This window comes from Rhea pennata, chromosome 2, assembly GCF_028389875.1.
Source record: "Rhea pennata isolate bPtePen1 chromosome 2, bPtePen1.pri, whole genome shotgun sequence".
NCBI classification, from domain to species: domain Eukaryota; kingdom Metazoa; phylum Chordata; class Aves; order Rheiformes; family Rheidae; genus Rhea; species Rhea pennata.
Genome location: NC_084664.1, coordinates 106,968,468 through 106,981,594, shown reverse-complemented (window position 1 = coordinate 106,981,594; position 13,127 = coordinate 106,968,468). Strand labels below are relative to the sequence as shown.

The following is a 13,127-nucleotide window of genomic DNA, read 5'->3' as shown; positions in this document are numbered from 1 at the left end:
TAAACTAAAAAATGTTTTTTGGAACCTTGAGCAAATATATCAAGTACATGATTTACAAGAAGGTAGATGTTTTCTTAGCCCACTGCTCTAGAAGACTTTGGGTTCATGAAGTATTTTAAATTTCACAGGATCATATCAGTATAATGTCCCAGAATCTTTGCCTGTGGCTTCTGTGGTGGCCAGAATAAAAGCTGCAGATGCAGATGTGGGACCTAATGCTGAAATGGAGTATAAGATTGTGGATGGTGATGGCTTAGGAGTATTCAAAATTTCCGTAGACAAAGATACCCAAGAAGGAATCATTACAATTCAGAAGGTAAGTCTGATTTTCTGATTGATTCTATTTGGAGATGGACGAGATGAGGCCAGGTAATAGGAGGAAGAGCTTTCACATTTAAGAGCCTTGACTGCTGTAAAAGTTTCTGTCACAATATTTCATCTTGATTTGTGAGTGTATGCATGTGTATCATTCAGAAATTTGTAATACCTTATACTGAAATTTTGCCTTGATTTTTGGCAATAGTTTATATGCATATATACATACATACATATATGTGTGTGAGTGTGTGTGTGTATAAAAGCTTCTGCATATATAAACTTGGATGGGAATGTCAGCATTTATTTGCCATTTTTCACTCACCATATGTCATTTTGTTAAGGAGAAAATATGAAAATATATCTTACGGGGAAAAAAAAAGAAAGAAAGAAAAATCCAAATCCAAAATGGAACCCAGCTATACTTTACAAAAATCTAATTGTCTTCTGTGAATTTGTTCAATTTAGGAGGCACACACTATTACAGTTATAATTATGTATTAATAAGAATAGCTGTTTCACATTTCACTATGATTTCACTATTATCAGTAAAATGTTATTTCAAAAAAGGGAAATAATTATGTAAATATTTTTATTCTTAACTTTCCATATATCTATAATGTGAATTATTAACCTTTTAAAATTGAAAATTCTTGTGTATATAAAAATACTAAAACTCATCGATGCAATACTTTGTAAAGAGTATCCTCTTCCAAAATAACTGTGTACTGAAATATTTTGGCAGAAAAATTCAGTTTTGAGGAGAAGAGGAGAAAAAAAAAACTTAGAAGAACCGTCTGTGATAAAATTTCGTACTGTTAATGTGTGAATGCTTGGCACTGGCAACACTAAAGCTATGGCTCTAACATTTAGTGCACTCTGAAATGTGGAACTGATTTGATATTTTAGAATATTTGTAAGAATTTTGCTGGGCAAGGACCTGTTTCTAGTTAATTTGATTCTATAGGGGACTTTTTTTTTTTCCCTTGCCTGTGTACTCCTTAATCTTTATAAATCTCACCTATCCATTTCTGCTTATCTTTTTCCTCTGGCTCATGAATTCATTTCTAAAGCAGTATAAAGCTTCAACAACACTTCTACTTTGAAAGAAGTTAATACTGCACAGTGTTGCAAATTAGTGGCCTAATTCTCTGATATCCTGAATAACTACTACTGAGAGCTGGTAAGCACCCATTGATGTCAGAGCAAGTGGAGGATGTTCATCACCTCCAAAAGATTAGGCTTTAATTCTTGTAATGTAAATCATCTTTTTACAGCAAAAGGCAAAAGCATTCATCTTAGGCTTCTTGCATACTGTGCTAATTTCTACTTAGCACGTTTGAAATACAGGTGATGAAAAGTTAACTCTCTCTTTATTCAACAGCCAAATTCAGTGTGGCTCCTTCAGCTTGCTCATTTAATGTTTCTCAGCAAATATCTGGAAGAATTATGCTTGTCCTAGAGGGAAAACATTTGTCAGTGTCACAGTCAGCAGTACAAAATCAGTTGGGGGCTCTGACGATCTAAGTTGGGAACTGCTGAACATGTTTTAATTTTAATATGCTTTCATAAGCCTAGTATTTGTACCTGGAATCTCCTGATTTCAGTATAGTGCAGTGGGCTAAATAATTGTTGTTTTTTATTACTGCAGTCACTTTAATCATGGAGCTGAACTGAACTTACAGTGCTGAACATTTATCCTGAGAAGTGCTCCCTGAAATGGCTAATGGACTAAAGAGGTTACCAAATTCTGACCCACTGTATCCTTCAGTCTGCTAATCATTTTTAAACGCAATGAATGCTGAAATGTTTTGACACAGGAATTCAAACATTTTTCAGCAGCGTTTAAAGTCTCCCTCATTTTCCTACTATTATTGACTTCACATCCTTTCCCTTCCCAAGGGTTTCTCCCTCTGTTGAGAGCATCTCCCAAACCACTGGATAACATTTGCTCTTCATTGGAATTCCAGGGAGCTTGCTGCCTTTTTCATACCTGAAGGATCCTGCTGCTAATCCTCCAGGCAAAATAGGCAGAGAACATTTATTGGGAAGGAAGGAAGTGAAGAGCTCAAGCACAGTAGCTACCAGGGCATTGCTGCTTTTTACATGTTCTTCTCTGGAGGGCATGTACATAGTAGTCCACTAATGAAAGTGTATGCAGGCTAAAAAGGGCTTCAAACACTGAGCCTAACCTGCCAAATCAGTACCGAGTGAGTCGGAGATTGTCACTGCATAATAATGTGTGCTTGCTAATAAGGAATGAGGGAAGAAATTAAATCTGTAGCTTGGAATCTGCCTAATCTCAGCATTTCACAACCCAGCACATGAAACACATACACCTCTGAGTGCAATTAGCTGTCTTCTTTTCATGCCCCTGAAATCAAATGAGACACTGAGAAACAACTCAGCCTCCAAATGCGTGCCCATCATTTTAAACTCGCGTGTATTTATATGCTCAGATGATATGTCTTCATGCGCATCAAGCAGTAAAATGTCATGGCAGAGAGTTCTGAAAAGGCACACTAGGGTTCTAAATGCAAATGCATGCTTTGGTTTTGCATACTTTTGCTGCAATCACACATACAAATCAGTATCTCTAAACAGCTGATGGCTCTGTTCCATTCACTTTTGTGCTGGGCATTGTGCAGAAAGTTTGGCACCTGGTTGTCAGATTTCCACACACAAATTACAGATTTTCATTTAGTTTCTAGAAGGATGCCCATTCTGAGACAATGTGAAAAGTTAAATACCTAAATAAAAACTGAGGATTTGGTTTAGCATAAATCATATTCAGATACTTACAAAGAAGCATCAAATACAAGAAAAAATAATTTTCTTAAAAAAAAAGATCAACATTTTAGAGAGGAAGTGAGATTTGAGAATGTAGTAAGTAAAATAGGATTTGTGTATGCTCTAAGTGAATGGAATATGAAAGAAAGGATCAGCAAAAAAATGCAAATAATGCATTGAAATGTAATGTACTCCGACAGAAACTGAATATATGTTTGAAAAAAATGAGGTACCAAGGATATTGAAATTAGAATGAGGAAAAAGCTACATGGTTAGATATTTTTCCAATATTACGCATATGTAATGGACTTTTTAAATATATGTACTGCCATGGAAAGTGCCAAGGCTGATGAATGAGATTTGGATGTGCTTCTTTTCTTTTTTTCTTCATGTGCATTTGAACACATTTCTTCTCTGTACTCTAGGAACACAGAGATTCAAAACATCAGAAATCAACAGGGAAAAAAAAAGTATCATACTTTAACAGTGATAAATGTATTATTCATTGAAAAATAAAGTGTACTCTACCCTCATTTATGCCTTTTTTGCATTGCTAAATCCAGACTTCTGTTTGGCTTGCACAGCTTACTCTTATTTTTTTTTTTTTTTCCCTTAAAACTGTTGGAGAACAGGAGCAGTATGCATGCTGTGTTAGCGTACAACATTTGCTGCTGTATGACTTTTTGTCATGCAGCTGCAAATATTGTGATATTTGTGTATTATATATGGTATTTGTGATACCTTATTCTTCTCCATCCTGGACAGTATGCTTGAGGAACTGAATGACAGAAGAACTTGATATTTAAATGCGATGTGAAGTTCATGTAATCTAGAAAGTGTATGTTGAGCTCAGCTAACTACTTAAATAACTTACTTTTAAGTAGGATACAGGGAAACATCCTACTCCAGGTGATCTTTTTAGAAAAAAAAAATCTTACGCAGTTTTTGAAATGAAATTGGTCATCTATATTTCTTAGTCATATTTGAAAAGTATATCCTGGTTCTCATTGTAACTCTGTTCTCCCTTTGTGGAACAGGAGCAATTCCTTCCTGTGGTTTAACATGTAATTTACATTCAGTTATCAATATTCTGTTAGTAAGGGCTCAGATCATTTGCATATAAGCAGTAGCTACGTTTGACATTGATGAGGAGGTTTGGAAGAGAAGCAGAATATTGCTATAGCTATAGTTTTAAAAATGTGTTAGATTTGTCTTTGCAGTAGTAGACTTAGAACTGAAGAAAATTTTATGGAAGTGAATGATGATTTAATCAATTACTCCAAAAGTTTTAAATTGTCTATGCAAACCTATGTCTGTACAACTTCAAAATGAATGCATGCGTAGACCATACAGTATACCTTCCAAAACACTGTTTCTAAAAACAATGCACAAAGTATCGTGTAAGTACTGATATCACTTTGTTTACAAAGTTGCAGGCTATAGATAAGCTTTAGTAATAATAATAATAATAATAATAATAGCTTAGTAGCAAAACATCTTAAAAAAATATCATAGATAATATGTATTCACCTATATCTTCAGCATATACTTGTTTTTCAAAATAGTAATTGTAATTTAAAATAATAAAAAAGCTGTAAGAGATATTTTACTTATATATATATCATACCTACATTTTTGAAAGGATATGAGATCTAATTCAAGCCCTTTGAAGTCTATAGGGAGATTTTAGTGGAACCTAGTGCAAGAAAAGCCTGAGGACTCTGAAGAGGGATGTCACATCTTATTTGGGCAAATGATAAGCATCAAGAAGTAAATTTACCACTATAGAGCTCATGTTCATTTTGTTTTAATTTCTTCCCCCATACACAGCCCTACTTCCAATATCATCAACCAATTTGAATGTTTTATTGGGGAGAAAAAAGTGAAAATAAGTGATGCAAAATACTTTCTCATAGAAATTGGCTTCTAAGAGATTATTCTAAAACCTGAGCTAGTTCTAAGATTAATACTGGCAATTATAAAAATGGGGTTTTATGCATAAGCCTTTGAGTGAAAAGCTATCTTTCTATTAGAGTTAACATTTCACTTTTTTTCCAGCTAGAAAATTTGCTTTCAATTCTATACCAGAGTTTACAATGTAAGAACTTGAGCCTTCCATGGTTCCTTTGAGATATAATGTGCATTTGTTTGATGTACTGCAGTTTTCAATACAAAACCTCAACCAGGCTTAAAAATGGGATTTCCACCTCTGAAAAGTACATTATTACAAAGTTACCATGCAGTAAAAAGTGAATATTACAAAAATGAGCTTCCTGTGAAAGATAACTTCATATCCAGCCTCTGTGATATAGATGACTTGTTTTGTAATTTCCTTCAGACAGGAAAAAATCCTTTCCCCTTAGAGAATGGAGGGGTTGGGGGGGGGGAGGAGAAAAAAAAAAAAAAGAAAAAAAAAAAGAAAAAAGAGAGAAAAAAAAAAGAAAAAAATGAGAGAAAGATGAATGGAGCCTGCACAGGATCTAATCAGATAACACTAATGCATGGATATTAATGGAGCTGTCATGCTCTATTCACTGCACTGAAGAACTGAAGTATACATTGTCCTTTTAACCTTCAACACTGACGCAGTGATTTGTAAGCTGTTGACTTGGTATTCTATTATTGCAATTTGTACTTTTGTTATAGCAGGAAATAATGAAGGCATGATCCGAAGGCCAGTTAAATGATTCTATCTATAAAATAGACATCAGTGATAATTAGATTAAAAGAGAAAAAAATGATCTTTTCAGTGCACTTTTAAGACTTTCAGTCGTGTTTGTAATGTGTAATATCTTCATTATATTTTCTCTACATTGTTGGCACATTTCCTCCAGGTTGAGTACTCTCATTTACTGCTAACATCTCAGAGGCTCTGTTGATTTTCCCAGATTATCTTCTGCCTCAAAACCTGGTGTTCATAGGATCTGAGTTCTGTATTTTATAGGGAAAAGGAGAGGTTGATGGCTATACATTTTTGCACCTGGTAGGAAGCAGTCTCTGCCCTGAAGAACTAAGAAGTAAATAGTATTATTGTCTTGATTTACCCTCTTTTTACCCAGTCATACTTTTTCCTCTTTGAAACACCAGATGCTCCCTCTAAACCCAATACGTATTTATGTTAGATTCTTTTTCATTGGTATCTTACAGCTTTTAGAAATTTTCAGCACCTTTGGTACCACAGAATATCTGAAGAAGATACCTAAGGCAGGAGTCAAATTACTGAAAAAAGATGTTTATGTCTAGTTATTGATACTCCATTTCTAGTGAGTGTGGAAGAACAGATATTCATAGACAGACCAGCTAACTCATTTACTAGAATAACTTTTCTCCACTCTCTAATAAGGAGCATATAGTGATTTTCTCAGATGTACATGTCTACATTAGAGAAGATGAAACCTGCCCTTAGTAACTAAGCCTGTTAAAAACATGTATGTACACAATGATTAATTTTCCATCTTTTCTGTGAGGAAATGTCATTTCAATGAATGAATTCTTTTATTGTTTTACCTCCTATTCTCTCCTATTCTTAATACGCTTGTACTCCAGTCAAAGAAAAGAAGGATCTTCTCCTGCCCTACAAGAATGAACTGCAATGATTCAAAAGTGCCTGTCAGTACTTGTGATAATCATTCATAAGAAAAACAAAAGATTTTAATGACTTTTAACAATTAAAGTCACAGAAGTTCTACTTTTTCTAATCAATACAGAAACATAGGAATGTATGCAAAACTGTCCTTTGAGTAGTGATATACCTAGTCAAGTTAAATTTTATATAATTTGCCTGATTATGCATATTGCGCTGTATGCACATGTGCTATTAACCCCCCCCCCTTTTTTTTTCCTTAGGATGAATTTGGTGTTGGCATTAGTTTCTCATAAGTAGTTATCTTGTCTGCATTCTCATGATATACTTCCATGTGTTTGATTAAGTGTTGTTGTAACCTGAATCATCCTATTTCAACATATACCACCGATTAATGAAATAAATTAACCTTCCCTTCTCTGGCTTATGTCATTCTAAAGTCAAAAGGACAATATAAAAATAATAATAAAAAAAGTGAACAGAGTAAAAAATGTAGCTATTTGGTACTACCCTGTTGAGTCTTGGAGTGATGAGATATCTGATATGCAAAAAGACAATTAAGTGGAAACTCATTGCTTAGATCCAGTGCTTTTGCATCGTAACATGAGATTGGGGGTGCTCCTTAGTTCTGCATTAACAGAAATTAGCATAAGGATTTTGCCATGGACAAAGTTACACTTTCACAAGTACAATTTCAAGAACTAGAGGTGTAGGCAAAGGGTCTGTGAACACACAGCTCAGAATTAGTTAACAATCTGCAACTTTATTTACAAAGTACAAAAATAAAACCATAATCAGACCACAGCAGTTCAGCACATTGTAGAAGTGAACATACTTGTTGGCAGAGTGGAATGGAGTATGGCCCAGGTACGGAGTTTTGCAAAGTCTAAAATCCTGTGTAAAAGAGTTGAGAGACTCCTTATCTCCCTGATTCTTAAATAACCAAGTCGCAATGGAAATTTGGGTAATATTAACTATTTAATGCTATTAGCTGAACTTTTTCTTTTTTCAATGGAAAGCATCCCAGGTTTAGAATTTTCATGAGGCAGACTTTTTCAATGGTATAATTCAGTTATATATTGCTACTCTAAACATCTATTGCAAATTTAAAAAGGAAAGACTGTAATAGAATGTATTAATTGCAACTAAATATGAAAAAAGCAGAATAAAGTGTACTGTATAAATGAGGCTATTCATTTTTATGCCTAATCTATTTTAAAATACTAGTTTCTAATCAAAACCAAGTTGGCATAGAATTTCTTGTCTGCAACTTCAGAGATGTACAGAATTCAGGGATTTAGATACACATTTTTGTCTACTTTACCTGAAAACATATAATTTACTAAAGACTTTTTTTTATTCTCAACAAATCTCATACTGCATTTTGTCTGTGACATTCTTCAGACTACAATTTCTTTAGTTCATGTGGTGCTTTTATTGAAAAGTGAGAAGAATCTTAAAATATTTTCCCTTTTGGCTGACTTATCTTTAATCTTGGTGTTCATCTTGTGCTATTAGTTCCTTAATTGTTATCACTTGCAATATAGCTTCTGAGATATTTTTCATCATCTTAACACCACACTTATATTTGCATTATGACTGTGAGATGTGATTCAAAGCCCATCTTTTTTACTTGAAGTATAAAGCCAAAATTAAGATTCAAGGAAATTAAACATTTTTTGTAATACATATTGACCTGTATCCTGTCATATATTAAGTATCCGAAAAACCTTTATGGCATAACCCTGTTAAGAAAACTATCAATACTTAAGTTGTAAATCAATGCAACAAATAAGCACATGCATAACATAAAGATCACCCATATTCCTGTTCGAAAAAGCCTTTTGCTGCCATAAAGAATTTATAAAAGTTTAATGTCTTTCTGAATGTGATGTTCTGCAATTTATTTTTCATTTTTTAGAATCCAGTCTGTTTACAGATCTATTGTAAAAACAGCATAATCGCTGAATTTAAAATGCTCATTTGGAATTTATTCTAGTGTAACTTGGTGGAGAACACAGAATCATGTATGTATAGGTCCACAGACATGGATCAAAACTTTTTTCTTTATGCGTCTACCCTCCAGATCATGGTCATTCTGTGAGTTACAGGATACCAAATATTCTGGGTGTAGTTTTTGAGTATAGTACTAATTCAAAGGAAACTATACATCCATCAAATATAATTAAAGCAAAGGCAGGGAAAATTAATGCATATTTTGCTTTAAATATATATATTCTATATATACTTATTCATATACACACATACATAAACACACGTGTGCATGCATGCACACACACACCCTCTCATATACACACATACACACACAAAATTTCCAGGCTGTGTCTAAACATAAAACATTGCCATATAAGTAATGTAGTTTAACTGACTGTGATATTTTCTATCCAAACTAATACAGTACTTGGAATAATAATCAATCAATTAATTCCAATATTATCTAAAAACTATAATTTTCAGAATGAAATGTTTCCACTAGTGAAATATATAAATATATATTATACAATACACATCTATATTCTATAAATATAAGTAATATATAATATTTTCTGTATGGTACATAATATGTTACATTATATTTTATATATAATACATTACATATGTATATAAGCATAACAGCTATAAATACATAGATTGGGTAATATAGTACATTGCATGTGATATTACCTTGGATATCAATATAAATAATATAAAAAGAAGGATTCATTCAGAACAATGATATAATGAGGCAGGGTCTGGTCCTCACTGAATTCATAGGAAGTTTTGTCATTAAGTCAAGGAATTTTTGCTTCATTGATAGGGAAGAATTTTCAGAACTGTCTTACCTATCAAAGTCAATGGAAAATATTAATTGAATTGAATTTTAATTGAATTAGGCAAATATGGGGTGTTTTTTAAAGTTCTACTCACACCTTATTTTCTACAGCAAATGCTCAAGAAAATGAAGAACTGAAAATATTCTTGAATTCACCATCTTTTTCCACTTACTTGACAAAAATAAACCAAAATATGAGCCATGCTCTGCCAATCAAAAGCACTGCTCACAGATAAATCACAAAGTTCATTTTATTCTTACTGGTGGTTTTAAGTGAAGTAGTTTTGCTGCAACATCTCTAGATAATTAAACTTCCAAATGACTTTACTTTTATAGGAGCTGGATTTTGAAGCTAAAACAAGCTACACTCTGAGGATAGAAGCAGCCAACATGCATGTTGACCCTCGCTTCCTAAGTCTGGGACCTTTCAGTGATATGACAACAGTGAAAATAATTGTGGAAGATGTTGATGAGCCGCCGGTGTTCACTTCCCGGTTGTATTCCATGGTGGTGTCTGAAGCAGCAAAGGTTGGCACTGTCATTGGAACCGTAGCAGCCCATGACCCAGATGCTTCAAATAGTCCTGTCAGGTAATCCTAAGGCTTCTTATTTGATTATTTAGCCTCTTTTGTCATATTGTTCACTTTGTTGTAAGAGATTATTCATTTGCACTGAAAGAGATTAGGAAGGTTTTACCCTTGCAAAGGGGGATGGGAGATTTTCTAAGAGTTGTATATTTTGACTCTTATACTCCTGAAGCTATAAATATATATATATATATATATATATATATTTAAATCTCGGGAAAGGGAAAGGGAAAGGGAAAGGGAAAGGAATGAAAAAGAAAGGAGGAGAAGAGAAGAGAGGAGAGGAGAGGAGAAGAGAGGAGAGGAGAGGAGAGGAGAGGAGAGGAGAGGAGAGGAGGGGAGGGGAGGGGAGGGGAGGGGAGGGGAGAGAGCAGAGGATTCCAAAGAAGAAAAACAAACAAACAAACATTATCCAGGGTCATTTCTCTGTAAAGTTTAGGAAGAATCAATTATTGTTATTAACAATTTATGTTGTGTTAAATGGATCCAGACCAAAATCTCTCTCTCTCTCTCTCTCTCTCTCTCTCTCTTTCTCCCCCTCCCTCTCTTGCTATATATATATATGTGTGTATATATATATACAACGATTCATATTCTGCATGCACTGTTGGGGCAGAATGTTATAGCACATACCCTCCTTTGCGTCGTAAAGCAGAGTTGAGGGCCAACAGAGAGAACATGTTCCAATGAACTCTTTACATAACACGAGTGTGTAAGATGAGATGTGTATCCGGTTAAACGTGTGTGACAGAAGCCTCAGAAGGGTTATGTGAAGCATAATGAGGTTTCTGAACAGGTAAGCCAGGATAGCTAAAGATGACAGTCTTCTGCCTTTTGTAAGTTCAGCTGCAGCCAAACATCTTCCATTAGAACAGGAAGAGATGTGAACAGTAGAGGTACATGTTCTTATCTTTTGAATATCAAGAATACACAGTTTTCCCAAATTTAATGACTGTCATCCAAGCATTAGGGAACACACGATATGAATGATAGGTTTGTCTGTCCCTTGAGGAAAAGACCTTAGAGGCAAAGGCTCATCATACAAGTTAAAACATGAGTGAGTTGCATATTACTCTTCCTTTTAGACAGAGTAGTAACATTAAGTGTCAAAGGGACATGCAAAGGATCTGGAGGGTAATTCTTCTGACTCTGGGGAACTCTGAGAACTTAAACACCTGGAGAGAGAGGACAGTATATAGCAGTAAAAGTTACCATTAAATTTCATTTGTTGTTATTATTATATTCATTCAGGATACATGAAGGACTGCATAGACACAGAACTAGCTTAGACTTCTTGGTTTTTGGTGCTGTTAAATTTCTGCTTTCATGCCTTAAAGATGATCTCTTGCCTCTGCTGTAGCTCTGTAACTTTTAAAGCAGCAATTTTAAGTTGTAAAAATAAAGCATATGTTCCAATCCTAGAGGTGATGCAAGTGTTCTCTCCCTCTCTTTCATTATATATTTGCAACAGATTCAAAATAGCTACCTCCTATCATGTATAAACAAATCCTAGATGGTTTGGTTGGCAGAGATTTACTTGTGAAATTTATCTTTGATGAGCACTTTCTTTACTGTGGCAGTGTTTTCTGGCACTGATGTTAGCATCTGGTACACGATATCAGGTTTAGCAGAACTTGTAAAGTCGAATTAAATCCAGTTCTATATATGCTCACTATGCTTTTGATTCTTGTATAAAGGTAAGGATGAGTTTACTGGCCATATTCTGGTTATTTTTTTTTTACAATTCCAGCATCAAAAACACTTATATCAGCATCTTAGCTGACATCTTAAAGATTTCTCCTGCTTCAGAGCTGTTTGGAATTTGAGGGTGAGGAAAAAGGGAAATAATGAGGGTTTATCTATATGCTTGCAAACCATATACCTTGTCAGGAATAGTGATAGAAAATATAATTTAAAGCTGCTCTGCATCTGCTGCAATGTACATCAGAGATCAAATTCACCTAAAATTGGAATGTGTTAAAGAAGATTAATTCATAATACTTTTCTTGATCTCTTTAAGAAGTTTAAATTATCATTTTATCAATAGGTATTCCAAATTCCAAACATTGGATTATATTGGTATTGATTAAACATTTGATTTGTTGCAGTTTACAAAATGTTGCAATTACAAGACCAGACATGCTCAAAATCTTGACAAAAATGAAAGTGGGTGAAAAATAGTTTGAAAAGAGGAGGTTATCTTGTATGGACCTGAAAACTATTGATGCTTGAACTAGCTTAAATAAAGGATTTAAAACTCCTGCAGTTCAAAGATTTTCAAGTATTAATAGCTGCAAGGAATTAAAAGATTTTTTTTATTTATTTGAATATGGATGCAACACTTGTGTTAAGGGAAACTGCTTGCTTGCTATGCAAGATTTTTTTTTCTTGTTTTATCTGTTGTCTAATTTATTTAATTCATTTGTCCATTCCTCCTTCCTTCTTGCTCCCTCCCTCCTCTTTTCTTCTTTTTCTTCTTCTTCTTCTTTTTTTTTTTTTTGTTTTGTTTTTTAAGAAGTCCTTTAACTCTCCTGATTGCATAGTGATCATGCTAATAACTGGGAAATTTAAAGACTGACAGAAGACTGAATCTCATCTTCTGGGCCTGCCAAGATAGACTATATCACATAGGTGACAGGAATAGTCCCTAGGGGAAGCCTGCCAGCTGCAAAACAGTTGAAGAGCACTGCTGGCCACATAAACAACAGTATTGGAATGAAGAAAAGGAAAAATAAACTACTATCAACATATAAAGAAAAAAAAGAGAATAAATAAAAGCGAATAAATCTCATTCAATGAAAACTGAAAAGTTTATTATTATTACAGTCAAGTCTCTGCTCCAGGGATTTTACAACCAAGAGAGTTAGAGGAAATACTGTACAATCTGGTGTATTACAACACAGAACAAATAACTAGTGCCTTAAGTTCATTACAGCTGAGAAATCCAGTCTTTGTACTATCTTCTGTAATTCTTTCCTTCCACACTGTTGAAAGCTTTTGATTAATGTTATATCAATAA

The 13,127-nt window shown here is 34.0% G+C and overlaps 1 protein-coding gene across 3 annotated transcripts in view; it reads left to right on the top strand.

Annotated features, from left to right (window-relative positions):
- The window catches only part of LOC134136312 (cadherin-7), a 70,529-nt gene that overhangs the window by 40,054 nt on the left and 17,348 nt on the right, over positions 1-13,127 (top strand). For all 3 annotated transcript variants that reach the window (XM_062568109.1, XM_062568108.1, XM_062568110.1), the window contains exons 5-6: positions 129-316; positions 9,858-10,111. In XM_062568109.1, the coding sequence (XP_062424093.1) occupies positions 129-316; positions 9,858-10,111 (442 nt within the window). The remainder of the gene's footprint in view (positions 1-128; positions 317-9,857; positions 10,112-13,127) is intronic.